At 42.2% G+C, this 25543-nt stretch overlaps 1 protein-coding gene across 17 annotated transcripts in view; it reads left to right on the top strand.

Moving 5' to 3' along the window:
* Positions 1 to 24071, top strand: part of MEF2C (myocyte enhancer factor 2C) — a 201243-nt gene extending 177172 nt beyond the window's left edge. For 13 of the 17 annotated variants that reach the window (XM_077347565.1, XM_077347559.1, XM_077347557.1 and 10 more), the window contains 4 exons: positions 1555 to 1578; positions 3061 to 3190; positions 5750 to 5885; positions 18943 to 24071. In XM_077347565.1, coding sequence (XP_077203680.1) covers positions 1555 to 1578; positions 3061 to 3190; positions 5750 to 5885; positions 18943 to 19264 — 612 coding nt within the window. In that variant the 3' untranslated portion in view covers positions 19265 to 24071. The remainder of the gene's footprint in view (positions 1 to 1554; positions 1579 to 3060; positions 3191 to 5749; positions 5886 to 18942) is intronic. The other 4 variants (XM_077347571.1, XM_077347568.1, XM_077347569.1 and 1 more) reach the window with 3 other exon arrangements.
* The last annotated feature ends 1472 nt before the right edge of the window (positions 24072 to 25543 follow it).

Raw genomic sequence — 25543 nt, 5'->3', positions numbered from 1 at the left:
GGTCTGCCACTCTGCTCAACAGAGAGCTGCAGCCAATTGAAATTGCCTAATAAGTTCACCTTTGCAACACATATAATTACAAATGGACATCTGATACATTCATTTTTGACATTTTTAGATGCCTCCTTAAAATTTGTAATGTGTGAAGGTGCCCAATTCACTGGGCAAGATACAGTTGGCAACTTCGGTTCTCAGAAACTGCTTCATGTTGTGTCAAATCTCATCCTGTTGCTAGGAGAAGACCAAACTTTTATTACACTCCCCCCCCAAATGAACAGATTATAAAATTCACTTTGTTCACACTCCTGAAATGCATGCACAATCTATTAGCATGATTATAGAGGAGATGTTTTCATCCTGCGATTTTAGGCTCTTTTTCTTGTCCCTTGTACCCCCTCCCCCAAACTACCCCATTTCCAATTTATAAAACCAATATTTTCTGTGATTTCATAGTTTCCTCTCTTTTTTGGTAGGTAAAGAGGCATTTCTTTACTTCTTCCCAATGATTAGTTTTAGCATTGTAGAAGAGTAACAATCAGTTTTTTTTTCCGTTGGACACCCTCAAAAAATAGTATGAAAAAGAGATGAAGCCTTATAGCTGCCATTCTGTAACTAAGGGCCACAGTATACAGGGATCCAAGACAACAATAGTTCTTTAAACAGAAAAATCCTTTTTTAAAATTGCTAATGTGATGCCAGTTTATGCTAACAATACTTGAATAGAATCAGGTTACTGATGATCCATCGAAAGTGCATGAGACACATTAGAGGCGTCATATTTGCTACAAAAGAGTCATTAAAGGTGCCTATTTCATTGGAAACATAATAGTTAAAGGTAGGGTTGGATTTTTAAAAGATCATGACAACAAATCTAACTGTTGCAAAGAGCAGGGTCCCCCCCCCCCCACACACACTCATTATGTAAAATAGTGAGTTAAACCATTCCATGTTAGCTGCTAGCAGTATGCATATAAATTAGCTCTGATACTCCAACTAAAACCCCATCAATGCAACACTCCCCTCTGATGCCACAAAGAGCCGTAAATCCCCATATCTCATGGGGCTGCCTTCCATGCAGGCTAAGGAGTGACACAGGATCTCCATCAAATGATTTATTCTGAAGAAGTTCTTTAAAGCGGTGATTCTTTGCAAGGCATTCTTTGACTGGCAGGCTTTCTGGCAACTGGATGCTACTTTACACTCTCTGCAGGCAGCCCCTGGGGCAGAGTCAGAGGTAGTCATGAGTGGCAAGATGAAGACCTGGGCTAAGAAGTGCACAGATTTGTCTTCACCTTGGAGACAAATGTTGGATTAGGAAAAATAGGGAGTGCTGAATTCAGAGCTTTGTTCCGGAATGGATGACCCGGCGAACTACAAGCCATTTATCCAGAGCAGATCAAATTTTAATAGTGAGATTACACCCGCGTCCCTGGGTTGCCAGACAGTCAGGATGCTGTAGCTAACTATGAAGTGATGGCTCCTAAGACAGGCAAGCAGCACACTGTAACAGAACGACTTTTGCTAACTCTGCATCCTCCTTTCTTATGCTGTCAGTCTGAGGATGTTGATCTGCTTTTGGTAAGTGAGAATGGCGCTTTTTTGCCTATCCACACCCCCTCCTTCCCCCAGTAAGTAGTCCAGAAAGCTTGCCATGGAAAACCAAATGCAATGAGTCGGATCCTGTAAACCCAGAACAGATTCCCCATGTTTTCTTTCCTGCTCCATTCCCCTGTCCCCCCCCTTTTGGTTAGATGAGCTTTTCAGGAAGGGGAAAGCTCGACAAATTGAGGGAAGTGCCCCATAATGCATGCAAAGAAATGCCTTCCACTCATGCAAGGCAGGAGGCCGGACCCAATGCAGTGTCTCGTAAACTTCCATCAGTTGCTACACATTAAGAGTAGAAAGGTGCTGTGCATTTTGAATTATTCAAATGGGTACGTGTTGGTCTGAAGTAGCACAGTAGAATCAGAGTCCAGTAGCACCTTTAAGACCAACCAAGATTTATTCGGGGTGTGAGCTTTCGAGTGCAAGCACTCTTTGGCAGACTAAGAACTCCTTTCATGACCGTGGAGATATATAGCAAAAATTAATTCTGTTACATTAGTAAACTCACACATCCAAATACAGCCAATGATCATCTTAAGAGAGTCAGAAGCTCAGGAACGTCATTTTTAGTATTGTTCTTGTGAGTTCTTTTGATTTCCACGGTTATGTAGTTTCAAAAAGTTTTGTGGTTTAATTTGTGCACTTAAGTATCCAATATGAAGGAGATCAGGAGGGGAAAGAATATTGTTTGACTATTTAGTATCCTTGAAGTAACTTTTTGGCATGGTTAAGAATCAAGCGACCATAGCACCATCTGCTGGTGAAAATTGATCATGCAGCCTTACAGTGTAGTGTGGCTTCTTCGATTTAAACACAAATGCCCTGAGACCATGTAAGCAGATTTCTGCCTGAAAGCACCACGCTTGTTGGAGAAGGAGCATCAATCTGAAGCCAGATCTGTGTCCCAGCATGGATACCAGCTAGCTGCACTGGTTTCAATTGAAACCATTTGTTCCTTCTACATTCTGGCACAGCTTGTGTGTGTGTGTGTGCGTGCGCGCGCGTCCACATGTGTATGTGCGTGTGCACACACATCGTGTGTATGGAGAGAGAGATTTTTTTTTTAAGTTTAAATGAAGGTAGACCAAGGAAGAAAGGCTATCATCATGGTTTTTCTAACCTTTTGTAGTTCTGTAACAAAATCTAAGTAGGAGTATGCAATTCTATCCATTATCCACACAGCCTGTTTTCTACCAATGGTGGTGGGGGGGGGGGAGAGATCTTATATGTTGCTCGTTTCGTTACCTAGGAGATTCTGATGTAATGAGTTACTATGGTGACAACTGGTCTCTTGAAAGATTGTATATCATAGGATTGTCAGAGTTCATAGAAGCTACATGATAAAAGATTAATTGTGTAAATCTATGTACGGTTGTATATAATATAAACTAATCCAGTTTATTTCAGCTGTTTTGTGTCTTGCCTTTAATATGTTTCTTTTACTTACTTTAAAAGAATCAGAGGATAAATAACTCCCAGTCTGCTCAGTCATTGGCCACCCCAGTGGTTTCCGTGGCAACCCCTACTTTGCCAGGGCAAGGGATGGGAGGGTACCCATCAGCCATTTCTACAACATATGGTACCGGTAAGTGTCAGCACAAGATGCAAGCAGGATAGATTGTGGTGGGAGGAAAATCGGATACATGCAGTATTTCTGTAGTCTCTAAACTATTTTTGAGTAGCATTCTGGCAGAAAATTCAGCTTACAAATACTTGAAGTGACATTGCATCCTGAATATTAGGGTGAAATGTGTTTTTGTTAAATATCATCATTAGAAATTCTCTTAAGAAATAGAAGCATTTCTGATTCACTCATGAGAGTTTAGGGATCACTCCGATATGCAGTGATGAGAATGCATCTACAGAATGATTGGTTTTCAAGTGAATGCTTGTCATTGATGCCCACTGTATCACACACGCTCAGTGTACCTCACATGAGTGTTCTCAAGTCAGTGTTGTCCCAGGTATGTTCTGCTGTTCCTGTGACCAGCAAGACCCTTCCACATTTGTGCCTGCATTGCTCAAACACATGCAACCTGTTAAAGCTGCTATAAGGACATTAGAAGCACCGGCATATAGCTGACATCTGTGTCCTTGTCAGTAAAAACCACCTGTTGCCTTACATGCCAGAGCCAGACTGGATCTTGGAATATAATACCCTACGGTCAAGGTCCACAAGAGGTAGGAGAGTTGGAAGGTGGAGTCTGAAGTACAGAAATGCAGGGCTGTATTGACCTGACACACCAGAGGATCCAGACTCCAGTATTTGCACTAGGCCTAGCTGCTTATGCTGGGAGGGCCGGTTGTGCACCCAGGTTCCCTTCTGCACTTGAAGTGGCATCAGAGGCACATGAAAGCCAAATCAGCTCATGAGGCTAAATCCTTTTCAGTTTGTGCTTCAAGCCTCAGTGTCCCTGGCAGCACCAGTATTCCCATTTTGCCTGCCCCCTGTTCTGCAGTGCCCTTGATAAGTGTGTCCCCAACTTTCTGGGGGCCTTGATGAAGATTACTGTTCTTAAATTGTGGCTTAGGTTACAGAATACATTTGTGTACAGTAACTAGATTCAAGTCCAGTGGCACCTTTGTAACCCCAGTAGCATCATCATTTGTGCATGATAGTGATAAAATGTTCAAATTAAGCAAAAGTTGTGAAGATCAATGAATTTTTTGTGGGATGAGATTTAGTGAGTGAGAGACCCCTTTCTTCAGATGCAGGTGGGCCCTGGCTTGCTGTGTAATTACCATAATGCAATTAGCCAGTATCTGAATGGCCATAAGTCATTTTGGCCACAAGCAGACTAATACTCTCTGAAATGCATTCTTAGAACACTAGAGAATTTCTAAGAACTGAATATCTTCCAGAAACAGAATAATCTCTTTAACATTTGTTTCCCAAGACTGACTTGAAAGGGGGAAGATTGTGTCAGAGGGGGAGGAAGGGAGAAGCAGAAGACACGAAAGCTTATTAATGGTTATTTATTATTGGATTTTCTGGAGGCTCTTAAAACGCTGGTTTAAAACAATTTAAAATTGATTTAAAATTTATCTCTGAATGCTGCATTCTTTAAATAGAGGAATCAAAGGGGGGAGGACTTTTGCCAAGATGTAAATTGATAAAATGGAACTTATTGATAAGATGGAAATTGATAAGATGGAAGCCAACAAATTTATAGATATCATTCTGGAGCCTCGATTGTAGGCCCAGCAGAACAGCTCCATTTCACAGGCCTAAGGTCCCACAGGGCCCCAGTCTCATTAGGCGGTGCCCCAGCAGGGCTGAAAAAGCTATGGCCCTAGTTGAGATAAATTTAATTTCTTTGGGGCCAGGTATCCTGAACAGGTTTTGTTTTCTCAACCTCAGATTTCTTTTTGAGACACAGTGAAAGAGGTGGTCCTGGAGAGATGATGGTCACAGTTAGGGCTTTGGAGGTCAAAACCAGTTCCTTGAATTTGATCCAATCCTCAATCTGGAGCCAGTGCAGCTGAGAGAGCACTGGTCATACATGTGCTCTCCATTGGGTCATAGTAAGGATCCACACTGCTGCATTCTGAACCAGTTGGAGTTTTCAGAGCAACTTCCTGGGCAGCCCTGCACAGTTACAGTAATCCAGTTGGATGTGACCATTGCATGGATCACACTGGCTAAGTCAGGCACCAATAGGTAGAGTGCTGATTTTTGCACATGGCAAAGATGGCAGAATGCCTGGTGAGCAGCATGTGTGACCTGGGCCTCCATAGATTAAGCAGCATCCAGGATCAAGTCCGGGTTCTTGATGGATGCCAAAGCTGTTAATTGGACACTGTCAAGGGCCAGGAGTTCCATTGTCTCACCTGGGGCATGTCAACCCAGCCAGAGGACCTCCATCTTAGCTGGATTTAACTTCGGCCAGCTCCACTTGAGGCAATTCACCACAGCTTCCAGACATCTGGCTAAGGAATCTGTGGTTTTGTGTGTATATCTGTTGAAACACAGATGGCTGTGTATCGACAGATATAGCTGTCATCCACATATTGATGATATCCCAGCCCGAAGCTCCAGACCAGCTGGGAGAGGGAGAGCATGTAAAACAATAAATGAATGTGACTGTTTAGCTCTTTTCTTCATCAGATTTTGATTGCTTGCATTTTCTGTTCTTACTCCTAGAATACTCACTGAGTAGTGCTGACTTGTCATCACTCTCTGGGTTTAACACAGCCAGTGCTCTCCACCTGGGTTCTGTCACTGGCTGGCAGCAGCAACATCTACATAATATGCCACCATCTGCCCTCAGTCAGTTGGGGTAAGTTACATTACTTGCTATTCAATGTAAGCATAGTGGTGGCCCGGCTATGACTGAAACCATCATTAACTACCTGAGCCACAACCCTGTGGTTCCTTCCCAGTTTGGGGAGAAAGCAGAACACGATTCCCTGTTCTTCTTGCATAACCTGTGTGTTCAGTGGCAGGGTCTTACTGAAAGCGTCTTACATGTCAGGTTCTTACTGATAATTCCAGTAATGATGCTGCTGGTGGCCAGTGTCTTTGGCGTGGTGTCCAGAAGTGTATTTTTCCTGGTAGGTGGCAGAAGACATCGCTTCTAGTCAGCAGCAGAAAATTCAGCTCATTTGCAGGAGCAGCTTCCTGCATCCTCTTCTCAATGATGTTCTAAGAGTTGTGAGCAATTCCAATAGGATTCCCATAGGAAGGCAGAAGTTTTAAAAGACCTCAAAGACAGATCTACAGGGTGTCTAGGGTCTGTCCCAGACATCATAAAATAGGGCATAAACCCCATGGAGTTAGCAGTGGAACTGCAGGTATGTACCAAGTTGGCTCTATATGAGTTTCAGCTCACAATGCACAACATATTCTGCAAGGTACAATTGATGTCACCATTTGGAGATGGTATGATGTGGCCCAGGACACTCTGATCCATGTCAGGTTCAGTATTTCTCTTAACAGAGAGCTCTCAAGATCTGTCCGTCCACACTAGTGTGTTTTGCAGAGGCGTCTGTAAACAAGCTCCCGAAAGGTTACACTGAGAGTGTCATTGCAATGCTGCATGCGTTCTGATCTCCTATGTGGTAGGTTGGGACATAGCAGGGGAAAGTGGTCTGTCATTACTAGGATACTCCTGTAATTCTCACTGTGGGACTCCACAGATAAGAAATCAATGCTTACTAGTTCCACTGGCCCATTGATGCCAGAGCCTGCCAATCAGCCTGTGGTGGTGGGATATTTTGCTGAACAATGAGCACAGGTCGTACACTTTTGGGTAACGTCTTTTGCCTCCTTAGGCTAATAGAATCTGGTCTGCAAGGAACTCCAGTGTTCCTTCAATCCTTAGGTCATCATGTAGAACTTACACTGCTGTTGGTCAGTAATGTTAAGGTACCAATAGGGCTAGTTACAGCTTTTGAGAAGCCCTGGGCACAGAGTTCCCAGTTCGCTACCTGTCATCAGCTCCCCATGCTTCCCTTCACCTCACTCACATCCTTGCACTTGCCTGTGTGTCCTTCCTCTGACCATTCATGAGCTCTGCCACTGCCCATGCTCACCACTGTCTGCAGCCCTTTTCTCAATAGCTCTGGGCAGTGCATGCATCTGGGAGCACAGCTGAGCACTATCAAATAAGTGGGGGGGTGGTATCAACAGCAGTAAACCCTACCAGAAGCCCTGGCTCCTGGCAATGGCCCCACCTTAGGGTATGCTGATGTCAACCCTGGGTACCAGCAGTAGTTCATGCCATCTTTTTAATGGATCAAACCACCATGCCATCAGTTCTCTTTAATTATTTCTATTCTCTCATTAAGAATGCCACTTCACCTGAGCAACACTCAGTTCTGGGTAGAGAGTTTTCATTCTTTCTGACAATAAAAAGTCTTTCATATCAGAGTCTCTCAGTTGAGCATTAAGTTGGATTAATTATGGGAGTGGTGATAATTACAAGGCAATATAATTTGCTGACACAGAAAGTGTAGCTTCAGGTGACAAGCACTCAAATTTTGTACAGTACTGCTATCTTTCCCACATAATGTCCTTAACTCCTTCAACAGAGCTGTGATGGTCATCTTGCCATTCTCGGGGTAATATATAGGCGTCTGTGTTAGCCCTTTTAGCTCAAGTAATGTATACTGAACCCATAGTCATATAACACAGCTATCCATGTGTGACCAAGTAGCATCCAACTTCGTAGTTAACAGTACATAGGTAGGAGTTATTGTATAGTCAGGCCTGAAATGTATAAGTAGCCCCTGTATTTTTCTGCGATACCCTACTTCAATACCAGGAATTCTAATGTCTGTATTTGCCACTTGGTCCCACCATTAGTAGTTCTTCTATTTGCAAAAACAATAGGCTCTCTTTTTCTATCAATTAGTACAGTACCACCCCTAGTCAGGGCCGGATTTTCCTATAGGCTAACTAGGCTTCAGCCTAGGGCCTCAAAATCAAGAGGGGCCTATATTCCACATTTTTACAAAGGTTAGTACCAATCACAACATGTTGTATTTAACAGATTGATATATATCACAGTGAGCCTCTTGTGGCGCAGAGTGGTAAGGCAGCCGTCTGAAAGCTTTGCCCATGAGGCTGGGAGTTCAATCCCAGCAGCCGGCTCAAGGTTGACTCAGCCTTCCATCCTTCCGAGGTCGGTAAAATGAGTACCCAGCTTGCTGGGGGGTAAACGGTAATGACTGGGGAAGGCACTGGCAAACCACCCCATATTGAGTCTGCCATGAAAACGCTGGAGGGCGTCACCCCAAGGGTCAGACATGACTCGGTGCTTGCACAGGGGATACCTTTACCTTTACCTTTATATATCACAGTAATGATGTATTTTATTATCTCTCATGTAATTTACAAACTTAAAAATGGGAGGTGAAAGGGCCACATAAGTGGAATAGCCTAGGGCCTCTTTTCATGTAAATCCAGCCCTGCCTCTAGTCCTTTAGTCCTCTTATCCTGGCATCTGTATATAAACATAAATGCATAACAGGTGCCTTACTGGATGGAACCGTTGATCCATCTAAATTTGGAGTTGGGTGACATCAATATGGTGAGGGTGCTCAGCTCTTCCTCCTGCTGGATAAGAAGCCAGCTGCAGTGCCTGGATGTGGTCGTCCCGTGGTTAAGGAGGAGCTGACTGAAGCCGAATCCATCCAAGACAGAAGTCATATGGCTGAGAAAGGTTAGGATACTAGCTGGAGACTCTGTAAAGAGCCTCAGGATGTGTTCATTAGCATAGTCAGAACTTTTTCATCTATACCAGTCCCTCCAGCAGGCTCCTTAATTATCTGGGTCAGAGTTTGTTGCTTTGATTTGTGCAGCAGTCACCTCCAGATTGGACTATTACAGTTCACTCTGCAAAGAATGCTTCAGAAACTACAGGTGGTCTGGAAAGCAGCTGCTAGATTGCTGACTGGAACATCATGGTCAACTCATATTATCTGAATTCTGTGGCTGCTGCACTGGCTATCCATTTGTCTCTGGATTCAATTCAAGGTGTTGGTGTTAACAGTCTGGGACTCTCGTACCTACAGGACCATCTCTCCCACTACAAATCCCCACATTCCTTTTGGTCATCATCTAGGAGCCTCTTGCAGGTGCCTTATCCCAGGATGGCTTGGTTGGCTGTCAGCAGTTGTAGCTCCCTACTTTGTGGAATGCACTCTGAGATGACACCAGACTTGTTTAGTTCCAGTAGAGTAGGGCATACAAGTCTGAATTGTTTAGGTTGGCCTTAGCTTGGACAACCACATATTTGAGATGTTGATAGCCACATATATTAATAGTTTAATGTTAATGTTTTGTATTTGTTTTTATGTTGTTTTACCCTATTGGCTTTAATGTAAGTCACCATGAGATCCTTTGGGTGAGTGGTGACTAAAAATTTAATAACCTAATAAAGAAACAAAGAAAGAAGTCAGCTACTTTTGTTCTGGCTTTATTGCAGTGTTAAGGTCAGTCACATTGGCAATTCTCATAATCAGTTTTGGGATTCTGCTCTTCAAGTCCAGCCATGACGATCCTGTGGGCAACCCTAAATTTGTGGCTGCTCTAGGAGGACTGATCATTTTGTGATCGAACTAAGAGTGTCTGATCTAATTTAGATCTCTCTTACTAGAAACAGTTTTCAACTTTGTATAAGGCCTCACCAAGGACTTATTTGGACAAGCCAGCCACGAACATCCAGAATGGATCCAAGTTTGAATCCAGAATGAAACCTGCTTGGACTTAAAAACCTTGTACATCCCACTAAACTCAAACTTTGTTCTGTTGCTTCAGACCAACAAGGCTACCTGCCTGAATCCAGAAAGGAAACCTCCTTAGCAGCTCAACTTTTCATTTTCCTGGATGGATACCCCTTTATTCCTTTATATTTATATTACAAGAGCTCAGGGTAAGCAGAGCCAACATATACCGACAAAGGGATATAGTAGTTAAGTCATAAGAGATATCATGATAAAACATATAACTTTCCCAAGTATTCTAATTAGGTAACTGTATTAGCAATGCAATTTCTACTTTGTCTGCAGTGCCATTTTCTGCCACTAGATGGTGGAGAGAGAGCGTGAGAGAGCAGCTGGTTGGTGCCAAAAATACTTCAGAATCCACCATTTGTTTACATTGGCCCCAAACTTAGGCCCTTTCAGGGCAGCAACAGGGAGAGATTTGGGCCTCTGTGCCTGTGTTATAGGTCTTCAAGAGTTAGCCTCTGTGGAAAACAGAATGCTAGACTGTGTCTGCTCCAGTAGGGCTCCTTACATTCTGTAGCAAATCTCATAAATGCAGTATTGCAATAATACATCCTACACTCACACACACTCATAGATATACTTGTATAATGATTCCATACCTCTCCTTTGGTTACACTAAATTCCTAATATTCCCAATGTACTCTGATAATGGAAGTATGGCTTCCATTCACAAATGACTTAAGTTTGCCTGGGGCAGGCTTTCTCAGCCAGGGTTTTGTGAAACCCTGGGGTTTCTTGATGGCCCTGGTTTAAAATTTGTTTAACATTTATATGGTGATAACAACCATATATTGTCATGTCAACCACCCACCAACTCCCAAAATGGCCAGTGATGGGCCTGAAGAAGAAGAAAGAAGGGGTGGAAAGAAGAAGAGTTAGTTTTTATACCCTGCTTTTTATTACCTGAAAGAGTCTTAAAGCTGATTGCAATCACTTTCCCTTCCTGTCCCCCAACAGACACTCTCTGAGGTAGGTGGGGCTGAGAGCGCCCTGATATTATTGCTTGGACAGAACAGCTTTATCAGTGCTGAGGTGAGACCAAGGTCACCCAGCTGGCTGCATGTGGAGGAAGAGCGGGGAATCAACCTGGCTCATAAGATTAGAAGCCTCCGCCCTTAACTACTACACCAAGAGGAAGGGCCCCAGCTATACTTCATATTCTACATGATCATACCACCTCTGGGGTTTATTGAAGCTTGAAGAATGTTTCAGGGCTTGTCAGTAGTTAAAAAGTTGAGAAAAGTTATCCTAGGGTATGGATTCAAGGAACAAGAAAAAGTAGTGTCCACAAATCAAATGACTCCATTTTGGATGTATTGGGGTACCCGTGAGCTGGGCAAGTAGGGACTCATCCTCCTTCTTTCACTTAGCTGAGAACCAGAACATCAATCTATCTTCAAAGCCTGCAGGGACCAAAAAATATGCTTATGATTTTGACAAATACCAGTTAACATATAGTATAGATAATGTGATCTGTTTAATGCCAGGGCACTTCAGAGTGCAAGCAGCTTCTGTTATTTAGACTGCATTTTTGTAGAGTGAAAGCTAGATTCCTATGGGCTGAAGTCCTAAAATTCCCCAAATTCACTTGTGCCTGATAGTCAGGCTTTATGAATACAAGACATGAAACTAGGTAAGGCAGCTGAAATGCAACTTTGAATATTCTCTATTATGATAAGGTGATCTGGCTAATCTTTTCACGTGCTTTAAGCATGCTGATTAGAACTGTACTTTTTAATCTTCTGAAACTTTAGCACTATTCAGATTACAGCATTTGACTCCCCGACAGTAGACACAGTGAAAGTATTTGTTCAGTAAATGTTAGTGGCATATCATTTTGACCCAATATTAAGCCACACTCTTCTCTCAGCATCGTATATGTCCATGCATTATGTGACATGCATATGTCATTTATCTGGAATTCCTTTAGAGAAGCATAGCCTAATCTGTATTTGTAAAAGTCTGCCTGCAATCAAACCTTGTTTTTTCCAAAAGAAAAAAAAATTAAGTTAAAGGGCATGCATTCCTGCCCTCTAGTGGCAATTGTGAGAGAGTTCTTTTTGGGAAGAAAAGCCCATAATACCTACTATTGCAAAATGTGGAATTTTTTTACAGAAGTGCGAAGGTCGTACAAACCCAACACAATCGAAAAAGAAAAACTTAATCAAGTTAGTCAACGAATGAAAAATAAACTAAAATAGTACATGTGATGTCTTCTAGTATGTTTCCAGCGAGAGAATTGCACAGAAATACATTGTCTGGCCGCTGCATGCATGCTCAGTGCTTTGGATTACAGCTGTTTAAAATTATGACCCATCTCTATATTAATCAGTGGAAGTATTCTTATTCACTCCATTGAAAGGAAAATTGTCTCCTGTGTTGTCCTTCCATATTAGTGAAGACTTCCTGCAGTGCAAGGAGCTTTCTGTTGATGATTCCACCATTATGGAACAAAATATTCAGCTTGAACTCCAAAGCCTTCTCCAGTGTATTCTCCTTATTAAAAGTTTCCTGTATCCCCAGCAAAATCCCAGAGTATGCCTAGAGAGCACATTTGAAATGTGGTCCCAAAAAATAGATAACCCCTGTCCTAAACACTGTTAAAATAAACTTAATGGTTTTTGCTAGCTTGACATAATATTCTGCAAAACCATTGGGTTGCACAAGCAAAATGTAATGAATTTTAAAACAACAACAGGCTTTCATAACTCTGCACACTGCAGAAGCATCATTGTCAGCTTCAAAAGTAGTAATAAGACATTTGATACAAGTCTACTTGAAGAGCATGCTATGGACCAGGTTTTCAATACAGATTCCATATGCTTTAAGTAGATTCCAGTCATTTTTTTTAAAATAACAACACTTATCTCTGTTGTTTCCCAGCTCCCCCTGGACAAAGTGATTGGTTGTCCCTCCCCCCAAAACAGTTTACTTGATAATATATTTGCATTTGACTTTTGTTTATTTGTTTGTTGTATTTGTATGACACCGCTCCCGGCCTGCCACCTTGCGGTGGCCAATAACAACAAAAACATACAATAAAATCAATAAAATACAAAACTATAATCTAAAATCCCCAAGAATCCTAGCCCCTATTCTGTAGCCAATCCCACCAGACAATACCAAGTCCCAAGCCCAAATCTCCCAGGCAGATGTCACAGCAAGAATCCCAGCAGAGGGGCAAGATTTTTCATCAGGCTGGCCCCCACCAACGGTCTGGCAGAAGAGCTCCTTCTCTGAGGCCCTGTGGAACTGAATCAGTTCTCAGCTCTTCCAGGAGCTCATTCCACCAGTCTGGGGTGAGGGCCGAAAAGGCCAGGTAAACTTCTTGTGGACCAGAAATCACCAATCTTTTTGTACCCACAGAGCAAAGGTCCCTGCAGGGGGCATAGGGAGACAAGTACACTGAGCCCAGAACACATATAGCCTTAATGTTTAAAACCACCACCTAGAAACTGATCTGGTACTCAAGTGGCAACCATTGCAGCTGCTTCAATGTTAGCTGGTTGTGGGTCCTCCAAAGTGTTCTCATGAGGGCCCTAGCAGTTGCACCAGCTGAAGCTTCTGGGTCAAAGCCAAGGGAAGGCCCATGTAGAGCAAGTTACAGGAATCCAGCCCAGAGATGACCATCACATGGATCACCATGGCCACGTGTTCTGAGGTCAGATAGGGCACTAGTAGCCTCACCTGGCATAGATGGACCACTGAGCCTCCATTGTAAGGGAGTCATCAAGGATCATGCCAATATTCCAGGCTGAGTGTGAGTTCTTCAGTTGCATTCTATCCATGCTGGGCAAACGTGCTTCCTGATCTGACCCTTTCCTACCAAAACACAGGACCTCTGTCTTGAAGGGGTTAAGTCTCAGCTGGCTTTCCCATAACACAACTTCTTTCAAACAACTGGGTGGGCAACCACCAGTCCCTCTTGATTCCTGCCCATCTTGGTTACTTAAAACGAGTGAGAGACAGATTTACAGTCTGCTAAAGGGGCTCTCCTACCCTCCTGTCACTCGTTTTAAGTAACCAAGATGGGCAGGAATCAAGAGGGACTGGTGGTTGCCCGCACTGAACTCGGCAACTTGCCCACTTTGGTTAAAGAAAACTGGCTGAAGCCATCAAATGTGTCCCGCCAGATGGCCAAGGGGTCTTCAGTTCCCTTTCTGTATCAAACATGGAAGGAAGGTTGCAGCTGGGCAACAAGACCTTATCCACAAAATAGCTTGCAAAGGCCTCGTGCATCAATTTAAGCACCCTACCTCAAGGGCAGGGTCCCAACTACCCTAATTAATTGAGTGGGCCAAGAGCTCACAGACACAATGGAGGAGGCAGAAAACTCATGTTTAGTCACCATCATGTCATACGCTTGTGATAAGATGCTCTCGCCACTTCATCGTGAGACTTCCTCCATGCTCGCTCAAGCTATCTCACTTTCCTCTTCCTAAGCTCCTCTGAGTACCAAGGAGCTAATTTGAGTCAAGGGTGGAGGGGAATCAGGGAGTGATCTTGTCCATGGTGGCCGATAGGCTTTCCAGTCCTCTATCAGGTCCACCAACTACTCACCAGAGGTGCCAGGTTCCACAGAGCATTAAGGAATCCTTCTGGATCCATAAGTCTCTGTGGGCAGACTTAAATACATCTGCCACCCAAATTTGAGTGTATTCTTGAAAAGGAAAAAAAAGAATTACCACTCAGAGCTTCTGCTCAGAGCCCCTACTCCTTGGGAGAGTCATATAGTTCTTATTATTAATGCCTAGTACCACTCAGTGGCATCAAATGGATTAAGGTGAGACACACCATTTTAGTTGATTTCTCAAAATCTCTGGATCCAGCAAACATAAATAGAAAAGTTTGTGAGACAGAACACTCTCCTTTTCCCCTACATCCACTGCAAGTTACATTGCCCCCAGACTTGTTCCTGAGGGTCAGGGTCCCTTGGAAACAGAGTTGACTCTGGTGTGAAGGGCTGGAACAGGAAGAGAAGATCATGAGCCACTGTGTCAGAGTGGCAGGCTACAAGATGAAGAATACATAAATAAATAAATAAATAAATAAAATAAATATTCTATGGCATGTAAGGCTCTATTTGTGAAAAAGCAGTAGGGGAGGGAGTAACTCCTGCCAAACTGCAGCTTCCCTCTCTACTCACAATCCATTGTACAACTCAAGGACCGATTTTCAGGGGGATGCATGGTAAGAGAGAAGGGGATCTTCCCTGTGCACTTGGTTCATTGGATCCAGCTCTGTATTCCTAAGACATTTACATGCTGGGAGAGCAGATGATACAGTCTTGCTGACCTTTCTTTGCTTAAGTGAATGTCTTTATTTTTATTTTTTAATCATGGCCACTGAGAATTGAGGATACGAAACCATAAAGCTGTTTTTAAAAAGAAAACCTTTTGTGATAAAAGGCATAATTGCTAAGGAGTAGTTCTCATAAGGAATTATGTGTACATATATATAACACATGGCAATTTCCCAAGGATAATTGGGCAGAATGGCTTTAAACATAAAATACTTTAGCTGAATTCATAAAGTCTCATCCTTTGTAAATAGACTGAGTTCAATATGGTTTTATCCCAAGCAAGTGAGCAAAGGATAGAACCCTTAATTTTTTACTTTCAGATGTTCCTAAGAATGTGTATTAAAGGATATATATATTTCCTTTTTCTACCAGACATTTGCAACAGTAGGGGTAACCCACTTATTCTTCTCCCTTTTGGAAGAGATCTTCCCAAATGTTGACAAAAACTGCTGAGTGCACAGCAGATTAAAACAATTACCAATACAACATTTGTCTTTTTCTTTGTGGTTTAACTATAGCCGTATACTATTAAACCTTGTGACAATTACAGTGCAGTCCAAAGCACAGTAACACCCTTCTCAGACCTTTGAAAATAATGGGCTTAAAAGAGGGTAACTCTGATTAGGACTCCACTGTTAATGATGAAATCCTTCCCTCATCACCTGAGCAAGAACACTCACAATTTTATATTTTAGCAGAATTTTGATCTATGCTGAACTACATCTCTGGTTTTGAAATGGAAGCGTGTCCCATGGAGATGTGGAGTTCTGAAGCAATATGGAGACTGTTTACAGACACACAAGCTCCAATGCTAGGATAGATTTCCCCTCCTCTGTTCTCTCGTACTGTCTGGTGGAGTTGTCCAGTGATGCAGGCAAAAGAATGAGTTATGGGTCAGCACTTTCTACTGAAATGAATGGCCAACCCTGTATTTGTAAGATGCATATACATAAATTGGGACTGACTGCTTATCTCTGTTTCCTCTTCTCCCCTCTGCTCCTCATAAGCGCTAAGTGTTTTGTAAGAAGCCTAAGATGCTGACATTGTTGTGCCAGATACCTGTGATGCTTGACTGCCTGTGATGGAGTTGCAGTGCCAGCTCACATCTGGCACAGCAACAGCATGTGTCAGAACACCACAAGTGTAACTGCTAGCGCCCCCTAACCTCTTATGTGTCTATAGAAGCAAGCCTTTACCAGGCATGTAGAGCATCAAACTGTAAAATCAGTCCGATAAGTAGGTCCAGAGCTGAATTTCTTTGGGACTGTAAATTGTCAGTGGGCTGCCTTAAAAGAGTGTCACATTAATATCTACATTACAATAGTGTGGACTTTTTTGTGTTCTTTTTAAAATAATGGGATAAAGGAAAAACACGTTGCCAGTAGGTGGTGCTTGTGGACCAAAGTGAGCAGCCCAACTCTTTCGTTTTATAATAAGAGGTATTTTTAGCCTTTGGTCTCATATTTCCCCTCTAGCCACCTTATTTTTACAGGCTTTGCCCCACATACAAAAGGGACATGAAGCTTGCAATTATAGCTGAGTACTTTAACCCAGTGGTCCCCAACCTTTTTATCTCCGGGGACCGGTCAATGCTTGACAATTTTACTGAGGCCCGGGGGGGGGGTAGTCTTTTGCTGAGGGATGTTGCTGCCACCTGATCCCCTGCTCCACTTGCTTTCCCACCAGTGCCCCTGACTTCCCGCCGCCTGCTGGGGGGCGCTGCCAGCGGCAGCTGTGCAGTGCCACATCAAGGGGGAGCCCCAGCCATGGCGGTCGCTGGAGATCACCAAAGGTGAGCCGGTGGCAGAGTGGCAGGGCAGCCCCCGAGGCAGCAACCAGGGAGGAGGGCAAGAAGGAGCCGCGGCCCGGTACCAATTGATCTACGGACCGATCCCGGTCCCCAGACCAGGGGTTGGGGACCACTGCTTTAACCCTTCTACCCTTGCATGGTTTCCCTAGTCAAAACCTCCCCTTTCCCCATAGATAGAGGGAGAAGAGAGAGGCACCCACCTTTTTATGAACTAATACATCACAGGGAAGCTGGCATTGATTAGAAGGGAGGTTGGAAGGATTGAAACCCCTGCACATCCCCTTTAGGAGCAACATGGATCAAGCCTAGGCAGGTGTAATTTGGCTGTAGGAGAGAGAGAGATCGCTCATCTTTGTCGGACTTTTATTGCTTGCTTTCTAAATTTTTTAAAATTATTTTTAAAATTTGTACTTTGCCATTTTCCCCAGTAGCAACCGCTGGCAGCTTGCATCATTCATTCTCCCCTCTTTCATTTTACTATCACATTGACCCTGGAAGACCAGTTCGGCTGAGTGGTTGCCCAGGGTTACCCAGTGAGCTTCCACGACAGAGTGGGGATTTGACCATGGGTCTCCCAGATCCTAGTCTGATATGCCAAACACCACACCACGCTGGCTCAGCAGTGCCGACATGTTTGCCCTTTCCAGAAGAACACCTAACATCTCCTGGGCTTAGTTCTCTTTAAAAGCAGCAAGTTTGTTTTCCTCAGATGACAATAACTTTAGAAGAAAGGTTTCCCCTTTTCTTTCTTTCTTTCTTTCTTTCTTTCTTTCTTTCTTTCTTTCTTTCTTTCTTTCTTTCTTTCTTTCTTTCTTTTTCATTTATTGTTTTATTATATTTGCTGACTGCAGGCTGGTGGTAGTCTACATCAAGAGTTTAAAATCTACCATTCCCACAGACCCTAAAGCCCCCCCCCCCATTAAGGTTGCCTGCTCTGGGTTGGGAAGTACCTGGAGTCGGTGGGGGTGGAGCTGGGAATGTGTGGGATTTGGGGCAGGCAGGGACCTCAGTGTTATCTAGTGCAATGGAGTCCACCCTCCAAAGCAGCCATTTTCTCCAGGGGAATTGATTTCTTTAATCTGGAGATGACCTGTAATTCTGGGGGATCCCCAGATCCCACCTGGAGGGTGGCATCCCTATTTCTTGTGTTTGTCCACTTATCCACTAACAAAAACTGTACCACAGTTGTTGCTCTGAAAATGTATTGATGTGCAGCCTAGGATCATAATTTATATCTCTCTAAGAACTTTGCTGAGTAGAGATTTGAACTTGCATCTCCCTCAGTCAACTTGGCATATTATCAACTGTTCCACACCTTTTTTTTAACCAGTTTTAGGAAGTGAGATGAACAGATTTCTATAACAATATCATATGTTGCAATTTGCGATTTCTGGGTGGCTTTAGTGTGAGCAGGCACTGGCAGTTGCTTGACTTGCCAAGGTTATAATTTGCCACATCCTGACATTGCGTAAATTCCAAAGTAGGCCCCTTCAGTTTGGCATCGGTCAAGATATTTACAAGCTCAGTTGACATAGAAAAGTTACGTCAAGGTAACATCTATAATAAGGCAATATGTTTCCATCCAGAATCACGCATGTATCTTTGGAACAAGCAATATAAACTAGATTACTGAACCTCAGGATGTCACTATGCCAAAGCACCCATTTAAGCACATGAGCTCTTTGGTTGTAAATGGTACAGTCTGAACACTGTTCCATTTGGCTGCTGTGGTACAAAGAGATGCGCTTCATCTTGATTGTAGCCCTCAGATACATGGTGAAACTTATCAAAAGGTTATTTTTGATGATAGATAAGATCAGATGTTCAACCATTTCAGGTGCTGTGTTTCCCTGTCAAAAAAATATATCTCCCCTTCTTGATGTGCACTGGTATTGGTTTTAACCATTTAGCGGATGTTTTGTCTGAGTGTGCATTTTCTGGGGGCTCTATGCCTCCTCAGTCTGTAACTGGGTTTCCTTTCCTCCTACAGAGCTTGCACTAGCACTCATTTATCTCAGAATACAAATCTCTCCCTGCCTTCTACTCAAAGCCTCAACATCAAGTCAGAACCTGTTTCTCCTCCTAGAGACCGTACCACCACACCTTCGAGATATCCACAACACACGCGCCACGAGGCGGGAAGATCTCCTGTTGACAGCTTGAGCAGCTGTAGTAGTTCGTACGATGGAAGCGACAGAGAGGATCACCGGAATGAATTCCACTCTCCCATTGGACTCACCAGACCTTCGCCGGACGAAAGGGAAAGTCCCTCTGTGAAGCGCATGCGGCTCTCTGAAGGATGGGCGACATGATAACATTATTAGCTATTAGGGGTTTTTTTTTCTCCTTGCAGTGTGTGTGTGTGTGTGTGCGTGTGTGTGTGCTATACCTTAATAGGGAAGAGGGCGGGAGGGAGGGGTCGATATGCATTTATGTGCTGTGTGGGGGGGAAAAGTCAGGTACTCTGTTTTGTAAAAGTACTTTTAAATTGCCTCAGTGATACCATATTAAGGATAAACAGCAATGCTGAGTTAAGCTTCGCACTTGAGTTGTACAACAGAACATGTGTACAAAATAGGTTTTAAGGTTAACTTCTTTTCACTGTTGTGCTCCCTTGCAAACTGTATGTTACAATAGATAGTGTCATGTTGCAGGTTCAACGTTATTTACATGTAAATAGACAAAAAAGGAAACATTTGCCTACTGTGGCAGATCTTTACTGAGAGAGAAAGCAGCTGTTATGCAACATATAGAAAATGTACAGATGTTTTGGGAGACCCAGATATTGGGTGACCAAGAAAAGAAGACAGAAAAATCTAGGTCACCCAATATAATCGAAATGCTCACAAATGCCAGGGCATGTTGTTGGAGTATGGCACTCAGTTAAACGGATCAAAAACATTTAAAAGAGGACCATACTTGTAAAAAAAAAATTTTTTTTTTAGTTTGAGGGCTAACCTATTTAATTTTTAAAATCCTGGGTCTGTATCACTTATTAAATAAAAAATATAAAAATATGTAAATTACATTTTCCTTATTTTCATATTAAAAAGTAAGACAGAGTTTGCAAAGCATTGTGGCTTTCTGTAGTCTGATTAAGCCAAAATATGTTCTTTTTCCCCTCCATAGCTTCGCCAATATTTTAAACAGCCCTGAAAAAAAACAAAAGGGGACTTTTTTGTATAGAAAGCACTACCCTAAGCCATGAAGAACGCCATGCTTTGCTAACCAAGATAACTGTTTTCTCTTTGCAGAAGTTTTGTTTTTGAAATGTGTATTTCTAATTATATAAAATATTAAGAATCTTTTAAAAAATCTGTGAAATTAACATGCTTGTGTATAGCTTTCTAATATATATAATAATTATGGTAATAGCAGAAGTTTTTTGTTATCTTAATAGTGGGGGGAATTATATTTGTGCAGTTGCACATTTAAGTATTTTTTGTTTTCCTTTTAATCTGCATACATTTTACAGAATCAGTCATCTGTTGAAGGCTAATCTGTAAAGATTAGAATTTTCCCTTCCTATAGCAGCCCATTCATTCTAATCCATCTGTAATCAATTTGGTGAACCATTGTATATACTGATTAGTTCCGGCATACTGGTCCGTGCATTCGGCCAAAGCCCCCTTCTTACCTCATATCTTGAGCAACTAGTGGCTTTCTGCTGATTGAAATCATAACGTGGCTTATTTTTGTCCTCATTCCATAAATTCAACAGAATTTACATCCTTTCCTTATTTGCTGTGATGTGCACCTGGAAGAGGTCCCATATTCCCAAATTTATCGAAGTGTAGAGTGAAGATAAAAGTTCAGTGAAGAGTTACCCAGACACTCCAAACCCAACCTTATTTACCCCAAGGTATAGTTTGATGCCTCGATGAGGTAGGTGAGTTAATATTTGAATGTAGAGAATCAGTGCTATCTTTGACAACATAATGGGAGAAGAACAGCAATATAGTGTAAGCCATCCATTTTGAAGCTCAGGGTGATTATAAATTTCAGGTTGCTGCAATCTTTAGGTATATATATATATATATAAAGGTAAAGGTATCCCCTGTGCAAGCACCGGGTCATGTCTGACCCTTGGGGTGACGCCCTCCAGCATGCTTCTTTCTGGCAAGAGCTTGGAGGAGGAGTGTGTCTCATAAATTAAGTCCCACTCAGTGCTTATCATCCACTCAGAACGGCTGTCCCCCCTCTGAGCGCCGCCTCCTCCAATCAGTTTGCCTGTCTGTCCAGCGGCCAACCAATCGCCTTCCGTCCTCCACCCCTGACAACCCCTTCCTCCTTCCACTTCCCTCTGAGGCTTGGAGGATGCAGATCCCTGCTGCATGAGAGCTGCCCCTGCCGGTGAGTTCCCTAACAGCTGCCTGCAGCATTTCCAGGTCCTGGGGGGACGGGGAGGCCATCCTCAGAGTTCTTTCACCTCACCTCTCCCCATCTAGTGCCTGTTGTATTCCAGAATGCAACGGGCTAACTATATATGACTACATTTTACTTGCAGTGTGGTCCTCTTTAGAGTTGTGCCAGTCTAAACCAACTAAATTTGGGCTTAGGCCAAATTTAGTTCTCTGCACAGGACTGCACTGTTAGATGAGTAATCAAGTGATTATTGATTCTTAGCTTTGTCGATCATTTACACTGAAAGATAGTGTGTTTGATGTGACATCTATGGTTAGTCATGCACAGTGATTAACATGGATTAACGTGGTTCAGCCATGCCCATCCAAGAAATTATAGGAGCTGAACTCTACTAATTAACCAGAGCAGTTTTAAACAATCTCATTAATAATAAAATATGTGGATACTAGCTATATGTTTCCCTTCTCTAACTCTCTGAAAATATCCTTTATGAATTAGTTCATCATGGTTTTAGTATATCTCCATGTTTTATTGCCATACGGAAGGAATATTATTGAATCATTGTGGTTCTGTCCTACTTCCAACAAGGAGAGTCATTTTGAGAAAAAAGGGGGGGGGAAACCTGCAAGGAAAGGATTAAACATGTCTTGGCTACCTAATGTTCCTCCATTCCTCATAGCATATTCCTGCTAATTCTAGTAGAAACATCTAGTTGTTCCTTATATAGTCACTTGACCAGTTTAGCAAAAGAAAGAAAAACCTTCAGTGGGGTAATGTAATTATAAAAACAAAAGTTTGGGGTTCAATTCTTACTCCCTAATTCTAAATGTGTAGGGACTTTCTATGTCCACTCAGTAATGAGTGAGAGGCACTCTGCACATGGTGATTCACTTACCTCTTCACATGCTTGAGCTCCACTACTCAAAGGTCATGGGGCTCAACCCTCATCACACCTGTCTCATAGTAGGCTGTACAGTATATTTTTATTAGGTGAAATCAGAATAATTCCTCTAGAACATTTCAGTTCTAAAAGACAGCTGGTGCTGTTTCTGTTTTTGAAATGGGTCTCCCTCTCATTTAGAGTTACTGCAAGCATAAAGAAGAACTGGAAATCTAAAGTCATAGGTTACCTGTCTTTCATTACCCATAAATACATGCAGATAGGTGATCAATAGTTTTTCGGGGTTGCAAACGGTATTCACACTATACAGTTTCTGCATCACTCAATTCTGAAACTAGACAAAGTGAATGTATTCTGTTGTGTTTCCTATAGGCTGTGAACTATATCAAGAGTTTTCTTGAAGTTATGAGGTTCTGGCCCCTGTAACAACCAGTCACTAATAATGAGTATGACTAATATAGGTAAAGCTTATCATATTTCTCCCATCATTCTTATGCCATGATACCTACTTGCAAGTACTCAATTGTGCTGGCATTATTGACCAGCAATCCCAGCTTCTTGGTCCATGATGCTGGGCTGATTCAAAGGTTGCTTTGTCCCATCCTAAGTTTTTATTGGCTGGCACAGCAAATCTTAGGAGGACACTCAGACCAGGACATTATTATAAAACATATTCTTGGTATAGAAACCAGTTCTGATAATGCTTCTAACAGTGACATGCAAAAGATACACATGCGTTAAAAGACAGTGAGAATGGGGCCAAATCTTTGATCTTTGAAACCCAAATTAGTTCCCTCACCTTAACACATGCCAATATTCAAGTCTCCATCAAGAAAACATTTAACTGCTGTGAAATATGCAAATACATACCTTCACGATGGTACCTTCTCATTTTTAAATCAAAGTGAAACAATCCTTGATTATCACTATTGTCCATTAATATGTCGTTGGGGCTGGTGGGGGTTAGTCTGAATGAGACCAATAGCCATAAGAATAGTTTACCTTGCAGGTTGCTTGATCTACACAAGAAAAATAGAGCTTTTAAAGGAGAGTAAAGATTAAGGATAGTTGGCCTATTGCACCTGTTTGCAGACAAGCACACTGTAAACAAGCTCATACAACTAAGCTAAGCAGTTGGCCGCTGTTGTGACCTTGTTTTTTAAACAGCCGCAGAACTGAATCATGTGACAATGGACACCAATTTCCCTCTTCTTTCTGCTACCAAGCTATCTCAAGTATTAGAAGACAAGGAAGTGAAGGTTAATTCATACTTGTGAATGGAGTTAATTAATTAAAAAAGCACAACTTTTAATCATGATGTTGCTTTCTTGAAATTCTAGCCGTCTATGTTTAGGTATTCCTTCTACGTGTACCTTAACCATCTATTGCATTTGCAAAAGCTACTTTGGGGCTTACTGTGTGATTTCCTTTATATTTAAGCAGTCTGGGGCAGTGCCCCAAAAGAGTATTCACATTAACTTTGGTCCAGGCAGTACAAAGTGACATGAGATACCTTCAAAGGCATCTCCTCCCTTTCTTCTTGTCGCTGATTCTTCTTTGGAAAGGGGTCATCGATGAAATTCTGAATCCTGATTGCTGGTGGCAATGATATGATATACACAATCTGCACAAATTTGTATATTGTATGCATGGATGCCTTTCCCGGAGAAGTTTTTGGACTCATTTCAGTGTTTTTGCAAAGTTGTTTTTTGTAACCAAATTGTTTCTATTTTCCCCGGAAGTGGAATTTAAGAATTTTTAATGATTAATATAAAGATATCTGCTGTTTCTCAGAGCTTTTTTTCAGGTAAAGCTTAAAAGCAAGAATAAAACAACTGCTGTGCTGTTTTCAAGGATGTCACGAACCCTTCTTTATCGTGTCTTTGCCTATATATCCATCACCTTAGTAGACATAACAATACGATTTGGGTTTCCCCCCCTCTTTTCCTTGCCCCAGAAGGCAGTTTTGTCATTCCCCCCCCCTCAACAAAAAAGCACTTGCAGCCTCAATAAAGGCTTTTGCCTAAACCCAGCATACTTCATTTGATCCCATTTTATGCTATCTGCAATGACATCTTCCCTTCTGTGGCCCCCATTTCCTGCCATCACACATCTCTTGAAGGACTGATGGAACACTGGTGTCAGTTGAGAATATTTCACTGTCAACATAATAACAGGCTTTTGTGCATACATTTTAACCAAAGATGTGGAGCAATCCAAGTGCGGAGTTATAAACTTTCCTTGTGTCAAATTCCCTGCTTGATTATCATCATGAACAGGTCGTCTGGCTTCACTAGCCCCTTTCATACCTCCAACTGACCCAGGCCTTGATTTGATTCGAAGGGTTCTGTGGGGCACTCCTGTAGGCCTGCAGTACACCACAAGGCATTTGACTTGGATTGCTTCAGATGATTTGCTTCTATTACAATTTTCTTTCTGGGGACATTTCCATTCAATCAGTGATAATTAAAAACCATCCTGTAAATGGGGGCATACAAGCATTTTACAAGAAATATTAAACTTAAAGGCTTGCAGCGGCATAAGCTGGACTTTGTCGCCACTAGATGATGAAACAAGTTAAAATCACATCTGTGTATCTCAAGGGACAATTTAGCTGTCTGTAGTGAACAAAAATGGGAAAATTGCAAATGTTTCTCCTGCTGAAAATAAGGTATAATTTGTATTTTGCAGCCAAATCAGTAAAGTTACTGGCTTTCTTAGTGACACAGTGTCTCTGGTGCATTTTTTTAACTGAGAAGGTAATGCTGTGTTGGCTAGTTGGACATCATTGTGTCCAGCTAGATAGATGTATCCGATCTTGGATGTCTTGCCAATAATTTGAAAAAATCCAGGGCAATATGCAGTATTCTAATTCCTAAAGGGTCTATTTCCTCGACTCTGGTTTCACCCCACAATTGCAGGAGAAATGGGTTTGTGAACAAATAATTCCTAGAATAGAAGGTGTTCTGAAGATCTTAAAGCAATATGGAATGATCATCACCTGGCAATCTTAAGAGCACTGTTTTAAAAATCCTTTTATCTATCCTTCACATCACAGAAAATAAACATAAAACATTTGTATGTTCTGCCCAACCAAAGAGAATCTAGTGCTATAATGGTAAAGTCTAAATTGATCAGTTAATGGATGGGATACCAGTGGGCACCCCACAGAAAACAGTTCTTGGCTTTCAAAAGAGTGCTATAAGCACAATAATAATCACAACACTTTCCTGGAAAGGAGAGTCAAATGGATTGTATTAAGATAGTTTTTTGTGTTAGGAAGTAAGGAAGAGTTCTCTTTAACCACTGCAGTTGGACTCATGGA

This window comes from Paroedura picta, chromosome 7, assembly GCF_049243985.1.
Source record: "Paroedura picta isolate Pp20150507F chromosome 7, Ppicta_v3.0, whole genome shotgun sequence".
Classification (NCBI taxonomy): domain Eukaryota; kingdom Metazoa; phylum Chordata; class Lepidosauria; order Squamata; family Gekkonidae; genus Paroedura; species Paroedura picta.
Note: the sequence above shows the minus strand (reverse complement) of the source record. Positions and strands in the feature narration are given on the sequence as shown.